This window comes from Macrobrachium rosenbergii, chromosome 6 (assembly GCF_040412425.1).
Source record: "Macrobrachium rosenbergii isolate ZJJX-2024 chromosome 6, ASM4041242v1, whole genome shotgun sequence".
NCBI lineage: Eukaryota > Metazoa > Arthropoda > Malacostraca > Decapoda > Palaemonidae > Macrobrachium > Macrobrachium rosenbergii.
Genome location: NC_089746.1, coordinates 44,846,512 through 44,861,511, shown reverse-complemented (window position 1 = coordinate 44,861,511; position 15,000 = coordinate 44,846,512). Strand labels below are relative to the sequence as shown.

At 33.9% G+C, this 15,000-nt stretch overlaps 1 protein-coding gene across 5 annotated transcripts in view; it reads left to right on the top strand.

Annotated features, from left to right (window-relative positions):
• LOC136839505 (uncharacterized) overlaps positions 1 to 15,000 on the top strand; it is a 550,025-nt gene that overhangs the window by 154,872 nt on the left and 380,153 nt on the right. The window contains exon 2 of one of the 5 annotated variants that reach the window (XM_067105673.1): positions 7,630 to 8,136. The exons of the other annotated variants lie outside the window; for them this stretch is intronic. Coding sequence (XP_066961774.1) covers positions 7,630 to 7,633 — 4 coding nt within the window. The 3' untranslated portion in view covers positions 7,634 to 8,136. Of the gene's footprint in view, positions 1 to 7,629; positions 8,137 to 15,000 lie in introns of those variants that run through there. 5 annotated transcript variants of the gene reach the window in all.

Here is a 15,000-nt window from a genome sequence, read left to right as displayed (position 1 = left end):
CATTCATTACTGAGGTCCATACTGCTGAAATTGTAGTAGGTGAGAGATGTGTAATAGTTACGAAGAATTACTGTTCTCAGAATTTAATAGAGTTGTTCTGCTAATACTTCTACTACTACCACTTCTACTACTGCTACTACTGCTTCTACTACTACTACTACTGCTTCTACTACTGCTACTACTACTACTGCTACTGCTATTGATTGTGCCTTCATTACTGTTGCCTGTGTTGCTGAAATGGTGATAGGAGAGGAATAATCGTATGCAATAATTATAAAGAATTACTGCTGTCATACTTATTTTTAATAGAGTTGTTTACTACTACTACTACTACTACTACTACTACTACTACTACTACTACTACTACTACTACTGCTATTACTGATTTCGCCTTCATCACCGCAGTTTGTGTTGGTGGAATGGTGGCAGGAGAGAGATATGTAATAGCCATCAAAATTACTGCTTTCAAATTTATTTTGAATGGAGCTGTTGATTTACATTGCTACTACTACTGCTACTACTACTACTGTCATTTCTCCTTCATCACCGAAGTCCTTATTTGTTGAAATGGCAGTGATATGTGATAGTCATAAAAAATTACGCGTCTAGAATGATTTTTAATACGGCTATTTACTGCTGCTACTACTACTCTACTATTATCACTATCATTGCTATTAATTTCACCTTCACCATTACGCGTAATGTCATTGAAATGATGGAATGCGTTGTTTTTATTATTCATTTGTTATGGCTGCTTTAAAAATAAATAAAAACTTCCTGTTGATGCTTCGTTTTGTTATTAAAAAAAAAATCCGAGGATAAACACGCCCTTTAACCTTCAGCGAATTACTTAACGTGGATTTATGGCGATTGAATTCGCCGACAGAATCTTTTTCACGGCATAGATTGTTCGCTGAAAGTAATTTAAAATGGCTCAGTGACATACTAAGATTTAGCTTTATGCGACTTTTGATTTTGAGAGAGTTACGTGTTATTACACATGCGTAAGACCATTTCCGCAGCGCTAACACCGTTCAGAACAGAGAGAGAGAGAGAGAGAGAGAGAGAGAGAGAGAGAGAGAGAGAGAGAGAGAGAGAGAGACCCTAATTTCGTCTCTGGAACATAGGTGATAATGATGAGAGAGAGAGAGAGAGAGAGAGAGAGAGAGAGAGAGAGAGAGAGAGAGAGAGAGAGAGAGAGAATCGAATTTCGGGTCTGGAACATGGGTGATAATGATAGAGATAGAGAGAGAGGGGGGGGGATACCCCAACAATGAGTTTGCCGTTCACATAGAAGAATGTTAATTGCAGCAGCCACATCTGGGCGGTGTATTTGAGCTTTTGTTTTTTTCCTTTTTTTTCCTTTCCGAAGAGAAATTATTTCATTGCCATGAAGAGAGAGAGTTCGGAAGTTCGGGCTTTAATTTGCTCACAGTCGTCAGATTTAAACAGATTTTCTGGCCGACGCTAATTAAGCAACGAAAAAAATAGAGGTGTTTTAACTTGAAATTAAAATTGCATGTGCAATTAGAGTTGACGCGTATGGACGCTTTTATCAATGTTCTTTCGTAAAGAATGTTGGTCTCAGATTTCTGGCAAAATGCTATTAATTAATTTGGATGGTTAGGTCAGTAAACTGATAAAATTATGCGATTTTGTCATCTCGTAACCGAAACGACAACCCACCCCCTTTTATTAATTTGGATATTTATGTTTTTTTTTTTTACTTATCTCACGTATCAGCCATTTTAGGATTTTGATTTTATAGACAAACACGAATTTTATTAATAACCTAGTTTATTTGTTTGACAAAAAACACAGTTCCTCTACCTGCTTTTATTGATTTGCATATTTATCTTCTGCATTTTCTTGTTTTGGTCAAGACTTATCTCAGTTATAATATCAGCCATTTTAGTTTTTCGTTTTTATAGACAAACATCAATTTCACTAATATCCTAGTTTGTATGATAAAAAACGTAGTTCATTTATCGGTTTTTATAAATATGCATATACAGTATATCTGTTTATTAATTTGCATATATATCTGTTTTCTTTTTTTGTTACGACATATCTGAAATTTTAGCAATTGTGTTTAACAGACGAACACGAATTTCATTAATATCCTAGTTTCTTTGTGTGGCAAAAAACGAAGTTCATATATCTGTTATTTTATTGGCTGCTTCTAAACACCTTATCTTGAGGTGTCGAAAATACCTGAGGAGAGAATTCAGTTAAAAAATAAGGGTAACCATATTATAAATCCCTGATTACTCACGAGCAGCCCTAATTGTCAGGTATGTGGTAATAAATACCTGTTTTTGACTGCCTATCTGAACTGATATATATGTGTTCTCATGATTTGTGCTAGTCAGAACTACTGTCAGTCTTGAATCGATTTTTATCTTGACTTGAATTCCGTTTAAAAAAAAGTCAGTACGGACATTTAATTAGACGCGTAAGGAAAAAGTTCTTTATATGAATAAAATCTTACGGGAGGTGATTACTTGAACAGGTGAGATTTCGAATTACTATTAATGATTATTGATTAACAGTAGGAAGATAAAAAAAAAAAAAAACTATTAACATGGAACAAGCCCACGGGGGCCATTGAAATGAAATTCAAGCTTCAAAAAAATATGTTGTTCATTTGAAAGAAGTTACAGAAGATAACAGGAAATGCAGCCAGAAGAGATCACTTATGTATAGGACAGCTATATAATATCACTGTTGTTTTAGTTAATATTGACAATCACGAAGAAAAAGGCATGGGTAACGACCTTGACTTGCTGGGATTGCGGACAAGGGTAAACAGGAGAGAGGAGATTAGAGAGAAGAACATTAGATAGAAGAGAATAAGGTCATACGGTAGGAATTCTGTTTTATGGAATTCATACCTATACTTCAACGGTGTAGAAAGAAGGGATATGAATTAATATTATCTACAGGGAAGCTCTCGAGAAAGCTTTCTGTAAGTATAATAAACAGTTTTCTTCGATCTTCTTCTTCCTCTTCGTCTTTAACGTGCATTTTTCCCATTATTATAAATGGGGTAAGCACGATGCCTTCTTTTGAAGGACTTTGATTTGGCGGTGGGGTAGGCCGTAGCCTCGATCGGCTGCCCTGCCTGACATCGCTTAGACCCCGGTAGCGAATGTGTACATGTTACCAAATCCCCAGCTCCCTTTCTCCCAGCAGCGAGGAGAACTGGGCGAGTAGGTTGACAGTTCGAGACGTGTGAGGTGTCTGTTATGTTTTTGAAGGTGTTGGAGTGGCTTTGTTTATGTGTGTATTAATCTGTAACACCCATTTGCTTTCAGCAAACCTATCCGTTGATTACATACGTAATCCCGGGGTGTCTACACGGATAGCAAAGTGTCCACCTCTCTGACCGGTCGGCTGCGGGGATTGAACCCTCGCCATAGACTTCTATGAAGTCTGAGGTTGCTGCTTCTACCAACCGAGCCATCGAGGCTCCAAACAGTTTTCTTCGATATATATATATATATATATATATATATATATATATATATATATATATATATATATATGTGTGTGTGTGTGTGTGTTTTAAGCATTAAGCTACAAACGTCCTTTAATATCTAATTCGCTCTACCTCGGAAATAATATATTTTCATATATGTTACCTGAAGGGGAATTTTTTTTTAGTTGATAATAAGTTCGTCATCTCGTGGGCTCGAATCACCGAAGACAAGAACTCAGGACTACAGTGACTCTCAATTAACCACACGGTAGTCCTGAGTTCTTGTCTTCGGTGGTTCGAGCCCACGAGACGACGAACTTAGTATCAACTAAAAAATTCCCCTTCGAGTAACATATATTAAAATATATTATTTCCGAGGTAGAGCGAATTGGATACTAAAGGACGTTTGTAGCTTAATGCTTGCATATGAATCACGGTGATGTGATAAAAAAATTCATTCGTATATATATACGTGTATATATATATATATATATATATATATATATATATATATATATATATATATATATATATATATATATATATATATATATATATATATATATATATATATATATATATATATATATATATATATATATATATATATATATATATATATATATATATACTGTATATATATATATATATATTTGTTTTACCCTGTAGCCAAGACGTTAGGCATTTCAGAGTTTCTCAACATTTCCTGAGATGGAAACAGATAAGATTATGATCCCAATTTGTTTTGATAACTTCTTGTCCTAGTGGATATCAGTAATGATAGCGATCCGGTTTAGTCGCACTGAAAAGTACGCCTACACAAAGAGAGCAATTAGTGAGTGGTGAGTGTAAAATTTTGAATTTCGACTGTACATTAAAAATTCAGAACTCTTGATGCATAAATGCCTTCTAATTAAGTGAAAATACTGTACTCTGGATTAAACAGCTTCAAAGAAGTGCTTAGTACTTTGCCCATCTTACTTTTCACCCTCTTCTAACGATTATTCCTTAGTGCAGCTGCCAGGTTTTCCTCCTGTTACAACTACGTAACCTTTTACTCTTAATTCTCCTTACAGCGCTGAATGACCTCATGGACCCTAGCACTTGGCCTTCTGCCTAAATTGTTTATTTTATTCTTTGTAACTCGAAAAAGCAAAGAACTTGCATTAGCAATTATTTTCTTTATAATTTTGATTTAGTTTATTCAGCCAATTCGATTCTATAACAAAAAAAAAAACATTATTCTTTTGCGAATATAATTTAGCAGAGAAATATTCATTATGCGTTGGTGAATTCAATATTCTGGTTCACTGCGACACTGGAAAACCTTTGTCAAATTCATTTTCATTCTTTTTTCTTATAAATTCATAAATTCTCTTTTTTTTATTTATTCATTAGGATAAATTGAGTGCTTTTGATCAGTGGCCCTCGACTAATTTGTGCTTGCTGGCCCGAGTTTATCAAAAGGAAGAAAAAGCTTCAGTGTGAAAGGGTAATAATAATAAATTATAGCAGAAGGGACATGTTTGTATATATATACAGTATATATATATATATATATATATATATATATATATATATATATATGTGTGTGTGTGTGTGTGTGTGTGTGTGTGTGTGTGTGTGATATGTGTGTGTATGTATATATATATAATATATATATTTATATATATATATATACGTATACATATATATATATATATATATATATATATATATATATATATATATATATATATATATATATATATATATATATATATTGTATACACACACACGCACATATATATATATATATATATATATATATATATATATATATATATATATATACTATATATATGTTATCATCCTTCATTGCAAATCTAAAAGCTAATAATAATTTTTTTCAATGGTATTCATGTATTTTCAATAATTTTCAAAAAATATTCTCAAGTTGATGTAATTTAAACTTTATAAATATTCACGCGGACAGATGACAAAAATTAATTGTGGCCCGTATTAATTCCCAAATTCTTCCAAATATTAAAAACACTTTCTTTTATCACTCTCTTTTGTTAGATGAGAAGATATGTCATCATTAATTACTAAGAATGGTAAAATAGTACCTACTTTTAGTCATTTAAGCCATAGGATGCAAAGAAAAAAAATTAAATAAAAAATGGCGAACCCAGGTAATTATTCCTCAAGTAGTGGCAGTGTAATGCTGAAAAAGTGTCAGAAGCCGGAAGAAAGTGTCAATAAGTGTCAGAAGCCGGAAGAAAGTGTCAATAAGTGTCAGAAGCCAGAAGAAAGTGTCATAAATTGTCCCTGACTTGTGGGTGGCGATCGGATTGGATGGCAACCTTGCACGCGAACAGGGTTCCCAATTACTTATTCACCATCATCACTCTGGGGGCGCTAGGGAGAAGAATAGAGACTTCATGAAGCTATTTTTGAGGGCAGAGTGATTGATTCGATTATGTCTAAAGATTACGTTGGCGTCACAATGGCTCCCGCTTGATGTGGAATTACGTAGGAGGTGAACACTTACTTTATTTTTAGGGGGGAAGGAATGAGGAACGGTTTTCAGGAAAACTTTTTACATGAAAATTATTTGAACGTAAAGTAGAGGGTAGTGCTAGCAATTCCGTGAAATGATTTCATCAGTTGCGGAAGAAAACACCTGGAAGGAGTAATATGTAATTATATAAATATATAATAAAAATAAGATTGTTAGCATTGGTGACAAATAAGTTTAAACATTTTTCTTTAACGTTTCTGACGATTAGCAAAGAAATACTCGGGGTTGCTTTGCTTATTTTAGCACTCGGTGCCACTTTGCCTTTCCCATTTAAGTTGTTTGAAAGCTATATAATATTTTGTGAATTTGCTTTAACGCTTGCAACACAAGAAGTACAGTATATCACCGGACTTGTCCGTTTCGGTGGTAACGTCCGAACTATGTCACCAGACGCGTCTTATTAATTTTGCAAAAGCAAAATATCTGCAGAATATCTGAACAGTAGTAAATGTGACTCTCTGTCGAACTTCTTAGTCTCAGAGGTCCTTTATCCCTCACACCGTTGGACTGTGGACCAGTCTCCCTGAGGATGTCGTGAAATCGAAACTTCAACAGTTCAAGGACGATGCAATGCATTACTACACTTATGCTATTCACATGGGATTTTAATACATTTTTATCTGTTTATTAATTTATTAATTTATTTTTTCTTTTTCGTAAGTGAGTTCTCTTCTTTCTGAATCTCCCTTTATCTTCTCTTACTTCCTAATGAACACCATATTCTATGGAAGCTTGAATTTCAAGCCAATGGCCCCTGCGGTGGGCTTCTTCCATACGAGTAGGGTTCATCTTCTGAATAATAATAATAATAATGAAAGGTAATATCGACCGAATTACGTCAACAGATTTATCCCCTGACGCGATAACGTCTCAGCTATGTCTGGTACTCGTCGGCTACCCAGGACTGTCTCAACATACGTAACCCCCTGGGCATTAATAGTCGTGTTATGCCACGGGTTTCTGTCTCCTCGGCAATTGCTGTGGATCTGTCTGAGAGGACGTGTCCTCTAAAGCAATAAGAGTTGAATTGTGTAAGGGTACGTACCCCCCTTATGCCCTGCTGAGCAATAGTCCAAGTATTAAGCGAATTGACTTTCTGTTAAATAAAAAGAATGACTGTACTCGAAGCTATGTTAGACCAGAGTTGTTGAGTTTCGTAGAAGGCAGGGCATACCCAATAGGTAAAGGCAAATTAACCTAAATAACTCTCTCTCTCTCTCTCTCTCTCTCTCTCTCTCTCTCTCTCTCTCTCTCTCTCTCTCAAAAGTCCTCGGCATTTTTAAATTTGTTAGAACCAGGTCTTCTGAAAAAGATATAGATTATATATATTTTATTTTATTTTTTTCATTTTTCATAATATGTAGATTAGTTATTGTCCATAGGTTTTATATGGGTTATGTCATTCTTCTCAAATGATATCGGCGTCAATGACCTTACTTGTCCCGATGCTGGGGAACATTAAATCAATCAATCAATCAGCCAGTCTCTCTCTCTCTCTCTCTCTCTCTCTCTCTCTCTCTCTCTCTCTCTCTCTCTCTCAAGTTTTATGTACATTGGCTAATATTCGTTTTTTTTTTTCTTTCAGGTAAGTTTGTGACCTCAGTTCATGTTTCTGAGCCAGACAGGTGGTACATTGTCTGCGCATGTGAACGGTAAGCGAATATTCTTATACGAGCTTGATGGCGCGCGCTGCGCTGCCATGGAACCCGGCGCTGCTTCTCATGTCTCCCCTACCCTCTCGATCCTTTACCTACCCCTTCCATACCCTGGGTGGATAAACAAGTTTACAGGAGAAGGGTGGACGTGTCATGTCTCCCCTACCTTCCCGATCCCTTACCTACCCCGCCCCCACTCTGGCCGGACAAACAGGCTTGCAGAGAGGAGGGTGGACGTGTCATGTCTTCCCTACCCTCCAGATCCCCTACCTACCCCGCCCCCACCCGGGGCGGACAAACAATGAAGATCCACTCGGATTTTATTTCTATAGGTTCATATAATCATTCCGTCTGAATTTTTTTCGGTGGAATTCGAATACCTGTGTTTTTGTTTTTATTGTAAAAGGGAAGTTCCACACCAAGTATTTTTTTTCAAGTTTTCTTCCTCATGATTCCCCAATCGAGAAGGTCTGTCCATTATCGAAAACTGATGTTTGGCCGTTCAACGAAAAAATCTCTCTCTCTCTCTCTCTCTCTCTCTCTCTCTCTCTCTCTCTCTCTCTCTCTCTTGATGATTTGGAATCATCCTAGCTGTCATCAAATCATTAAGGATTCCACTTCACACTTCAGTTTTGCCTGAAGCATTTCGATTTGAATTTGCAACTGCATCAAAATTCACAGTTGACGTTCCAAATTCAAATTCTCCTTTTTCTCAGCGCTGAGAAAACTCCGTCGAGTATTTTTTTTTTTTCATCTTTTCCGAAATGGAATAGCATTATGTATTATGCATCCTATGCATATATTCAATCTCTTTTCTGTCCAGATGTTTTTGCGTAAGCGTAGTACCACAAACGGAACGAGATCGCTTTTGTATTCTCGAGACATATTGCGTCTCGCCGTTTCGGTTTCAGACAAATACCGGCAAGCTTCAGTATGCATTTCGTTTTATCTTTTTGTTGTAAATTGTGCTTTTTATAGAGCAAAAAATATGATCACTATTTCATGTTTCTCGAGGAAGGTTTTGAATCTTAACCAGTGCAGTGACGAGACTGTTTGAGACTCTGTAGTCTCTGACAAGCCTTCATCACGTATGCCGTTGGAAGACGCAATAAATAATAATGTTTTTAAGATGAAGCTCTTTCGAAGGAGTTACGCCGTTTGAGAAAGAGACGAATTGAGGCTCTTTGATGAATTATGTACACGCTAACGAACATAAGAAGCTGATATTACAAATAGCGTTGTTATTGCTGGTGTTTATAATTCTAGACCATTATTCCGTATAGGTTTATAAGCCAGTGATCTATATATATTTCTTTCGACCCCACTGATTTTCAGTAAGTTATTCATAGTATTTAGGTACGCATTTATTGAGATATCTCTTTTTCCTATACTCTACAGTATTAATTACACAATACGATAGCAAATTTTATAAGTGTTCTTGACAACTCCCGTGTTTATCAAATATGAAAATATTTTTCGTCGATATGGTTGCTTACTCAGTCACTGTTAGTCATTTCTGAAAAGGTACCCTCCAGCCCTCAATGAATTTACTGCAAGGCCAAGTTTTCTAAGGTAGGCCTTCTTATATTTTATAATCCTTTGCTGCACGCAATTCAGTTCGTCAAAAACATGTACACTGCAAATTTTCCTTCTTTCTCGCTTCTAAAGTCTACTTTTGTATTACAGTTCCATCTCAGTACTGAAGTTTAGAAGAATTTTTTTCTAGAGGGTATAATTTTAACGGGATTTCATTAGTATGATTCTTTTTCCAACATCAATTAGGCACAAGCAAACTTCCCCCTAGGCCTATGGAGTCCGTTCAGGCACAGTCTAGTTGTCATCATGTATTAGATTAGCATCCTTATCATTTACATTCACCACAGAAGTCCAGTAGTGTTCGTTATCTCATTCCTTGGTAAGTAATTTAGATAAAATATACGATGAATGCGCTTAATACAATGACTCATATGCTTCATGATGTACCAAAAACCTTGCAAACTTTGCCATTTTCTATTCTTTTACTTTTGTGTGCGTACGTGTGTTTTAATGAAGCATTATTGTGTTGCTTTTATCATCATGAGTGTTACAAACACCTGGAAAAGGTTCACCCACAACAGCGACCCCGACTAGGAATTAAGCAAAAAGGAAGATAAAGATTCTATCTTCATGATAAGTAAGCAATTTTGAATAATTAGAGATAATTTTACCCAATTGCAAAATAAGTGTTGAGGCGTCAAGATTTACACATTTCCAATATAATCTTTTGCGTCTTCGTAACTATGCCTACTCATTAGAAAGGATATCGTGAAGTTTATAGTTATTGGATTCAAACTTAATGGAACATCCGCCGGAGTTTTATAGCTCAAGTTCACTCAGCCACTTAATCTCTGCTATTCTCTCTCTCTCTCTCTCTCTCTCTCTCTCTCTCTCTCTCTCTCTCTCTCTCAATAAACATTTCTTGTTACTTTTTCCCTCTCAGTAACCTTCCACCTTGTTTACGAAGGTGAAATATTGTGAACGACATTGAGCATGAGGGGAAACATGTTGCTCTCTCTCTCTCTCTCTCTCTCTCTCTCTCTCTCTCTCTCTCTCTCTCTCTCTCAATAAACATTTCTTGTTACTTTTCCCTCTCAGTAATCCTCCACCTTGTTTACGGAGGTGAAATATTGTGAACGATTCTGAAAATGAAGGGGAAACATATTGTTACTTTCTCTCTCTCTCTCTCTCTCTCTCTCTCTCTCTCTCTCTCTCTCTCTCTCTCTCTCTCTCTCTCTCTCTTGACGTGGACAAGTTTTTCAATCGTTTATTGTTATTTATTTATTTTGTTATGCAATGAATTGAGATGGGTAACATGAATGCATCACCGTAGCACATATAAGTTTAAATTTTAATAACTTAATTCTTAAGAAACTGGAAATGACTGATCTGTAATTTTTCATCGAAAATATTTTCAAATATTGGACAAGTATATGCAGGCCCTTATATCCGCATGTGGAGTGTTAATGGACCTCTTTTTTTTTTTTTTTTTTTTTTTTTTGAAATCAACATGACACCCGAATACTGGGAAAATTTTATCGACGTCAGTAAAAAAAAATACTCCCGGTTCATTTTCTCACAAATAGAAAAAGGGTTAAAACTGAAGTGTAGGTAATTAAATTTCCCGAGTTTGAGAGAGAGAGAGAGAGAGAGAGAGAGAGAGAGAGAGAGAGAGAGAGAGAGAGAGAGAGAGAGAGAGAGAGAGAGAGAGAGTCTTGTGTAGGCCTTAAATCCGGAATCGGCGTTTTCGATTCATTTTGTGAAACTCTTATTTATAGATAATCAGGGAGCTTAATTAGCTCTTTCCATTTTTGCCATCACGGTTGACCTATGTTTATTTTATTTATTGTTTTGTTTTTGCTTGTTTCGTTTTGTTTCCTTTATCATTCGTTGCATTAAATGTCACTATTTTCGTTATGCGTTCCTGTGTCCATATTTCTTCTGTCCTGTAGTTTGACGGTCGTATATTCCTTTTTATCAACAGCGAATAATCCCGGCGTTATTAATTCTCTTTTCTCTATTTTACTTCCTTATATTTGATTGAAAATGTAAATTATTTTCTATTTTTTATACTTGCAATGAATTTTTAATCACATCTTATAAAACTCAGCTTCTATTATATGATGTGCATAAATAAAATTTTATTTCTAATATTTGTAATGAAATTTTCACCACATGTTATAACACTAAGCTTCTATTATATTAAATGTAAATATTTTTCTAGTTTCATAAATTTTATTTCTAATATTTGTAATGAAATTTTCACCATATGTTATAACACTAAGCTTCTATTATATTAAATGTAAATATTTTTCTAGTTTCATACTTGTAATGAGATTTTAATCTCACAATACTCAGCTTCTATTTGGCCAAAGATTTGTTTGATGTTTTATTCCTCTTTTTATATCTGTAATGAAATTTTAATCATATCTTAAACTATTTAGCGTAAATTGTATTGATAGCCTAAAATAATAATAATAATAATAATAATAATAATAATAATAATAATAATAATAATAATAATAATAATAATAATAATAATAATAATAATAATAATGTAAAACAAATCCAGTTATGTATGGGCACATATACAGTATTTCAACATAATAATGTATGTACCCATACATAACTGGATTTTCCCCATTTCACGACTCATGCTACTTTGAGTATTTGTTAATAATAATAATAATAATAATAATAATAATAATAATAATAATAATAATAATAATAATAATAATAATAATAATAATGGAAAACAAATCCAGTTATGTGTGTTAATATATTTAAAAATAATATATGTACTCATACATAACTGGATTTCCCCCATTTCACGACTCATGCTACTTTGAGTATTTGTTAATAATAATAATAATAATAATAATAATAATAATAATAATAATAATAATAATAATAATAATAATAATAATGGCAAACAAATCCAGTTATGTATGGTACATATATTTAAAAATAATATACGTACTCATACATAACTGGATGTTCCCCATGTCACGACTCATGCTACTATGAGTATTGGTTAATAATAATAATAATAATAATAATAATAATAATAATAATAATAATAATAATAATAATAATAATAGAGCTCTGTAGCAAAAGCACAGCATTGTTCCCACATGAGCCCCCAACTTATTTGATGAAGTAAATTATAATCAGAGGTCCTTCAAGCGTAAAACAAAAACGAGCATTTTACACAGAGACCCCAATGGGTTGCGGCCATTTTCAGTTCAACGGGATAAATATAATTAATATTTAATCAGTAATTAATATGCATACATTTTGCTCTTTGTGAAAATGCAAATACATTTCGGTTGTGATAGGACCCGGTCTCTCTTGAAATATACCCTAGTTGTCGGTAGGCATTAAACATTTCAATGAATATTATTCATATATTATTAATCATATCTGTAGAATAAGCAAGTACACAATCATGGTATGTTATTAGTATAATGAGGAAGGACAGTTTTAAATTACATTGGCTAAATGGCTATAAATATACTGGCTACTTTGAATAAGTAAAGACAGCATGTATGAAACCTCAGCATAGGTATGGGATGAGGCAACTTATCACAGAGTGCTTCTCTCTCTCTCTCTCTCTCTCTCTCTCTCTCTCTCTCTCTCTCTCTCTCTCTCTCTCTCTAGGGCGAGTAGAAGTTGCTGTATAATCTTTGAATTTGTGCAGATCAAGGCCAGATGAAGGAAGTCCAATGATTTCAGCATCAAGAAAATTTAACTTTGAGAAGTTTTCCTCTCTCTCTCTCTCTCTCTCTCTCTCTCTCTCTCTCTCTCTCTCTCTCTCTCTTTTGTCTGGCTAGTGAAGGAAGTGCTATAAGAAATCTTTAACTCTGGGTCGATCAAGGTCAGATGAAGGCAGTCCAGTGATTTCAGTATCATGAAATTTAACTTAGTGGAGTTTTTCCCTCTCTCTCTCTCTCTCTCTCTCTCTCTCTCTCTCTCTCTCTCTCTCTCTCTCTCTCTCTCTCTCTCTCTCTGTTTGTGTGTGTGCGTGTGTGTGTGTGTCTGGCGAGCAGAAGATGATGTATGCAGTCTGCCTGTGGGTCGATCAGGGCCAGATAAAGGAAGTCCAGTGACTTCATTATCATGACATTTTTCGTGATTCAAAGCAGTTCTATATAGGCCTACTTCCAAATTCTCATTTACGTTCTTGGACATGAACAGTCCATGCTCAAACTCCAGTAAGTTGGCATTTTTACTTTATCCCTTATTTTAATTATTCATTTGCTCTTTTTCCTCCTTCGTTGCAGGTAGGGGCATTTAGGCCTTTAGTTGGGCTTCTACCATATGAATATTTGCCTATTATTATGCGTCCAAATTTTTTTATATTGTAGTGGACAAACACATATATATATATATGTATATATATATATATATATATATATATATATATATATATATATATATATATATATATATATATATATATGTATATATATACACATATATATGTATATATATATATATATATATATATATATATATATATATATATATGTATATATATATATATATATATATATATATATATATATATATATATATATATATATATATATATATATATATATATATATATATATATATATATATATATATATATATATATATATATATATATAGATATATATATATATATATATATATATATATATATATATATATATATATATATATATATATATATAATCAGAAAGCTACAAACGTCCTTTAATATCCAATTCACTCTACCTCGGAAATAATATATTTTCATATATGTTACCGAAGGGGAATTTTTAGTTGATAATAAGTCCACCGTCCCGTGGGGTCGAACCAGCGACGGACGAGGAATCAGGACTACAGGGACGCACTAACGCAGTCGGCCACAAGAGAGGTATAAGTGAATATCATCTCCCATCAACTCACCAGTCGAACTCAGGTGTTTTGCGTTTGGAGACGATATCCACCCACCTCTGCCATGTTGACCGTGTAGTGCGTTTGTCGCACGTAGCCATATTATGACTATTTATCACATCACCGTGATTCATATACAATCTGATTGTATATGAATCACGGTGATGTGATAAATAGTCATATATATATATATATATATATATATATATATATATATATATATATATATATATATATATATATATATATATATATATATATGAGAGAGAGAGAGAGAGAGAGAGAGAGAGAGAGAGTTGTGTGTATTTTTTTCACCCTGATAGCAACCCAAAAATAACCATGGGGAAGCGTTGTCTATTCGAGAAGGGAACGCGTTTTGAATTTATAGTCATTGGATTCAAAGTTAGTGGAACCTCCGCTTGAGTTTTATAGCCCTGGCAGACTGAACAATTTAAACTCTTAATATTAACTCTCTCTCTCTCTCTCTCTCTCTCTCTCTCTCTCTCTCTCTCTCTCTCTCTCTCTCTCTCTCTCTCTCACACACACACACACACACACACACGTATTTATAATTTCTTTATATAGATGTATATATCCAGTCGGTGTTTTCTTGTGTTGATGTAAAATATTATTATTATTATTATTATTATTATTATTATTATTATTATTATTATTATTATTATTATTATTATCATATTAATTCTGATGGTACCGATTTCGTTTTATTTGGCATTTCTCATTTTGAAGTGGTAGATGGTTTAACGATACTTAGACACCTCTCTCTCGAATAATGATATTTTAATTTTGAATGACCTGTTTATTTTACAGCTAATGGCTCA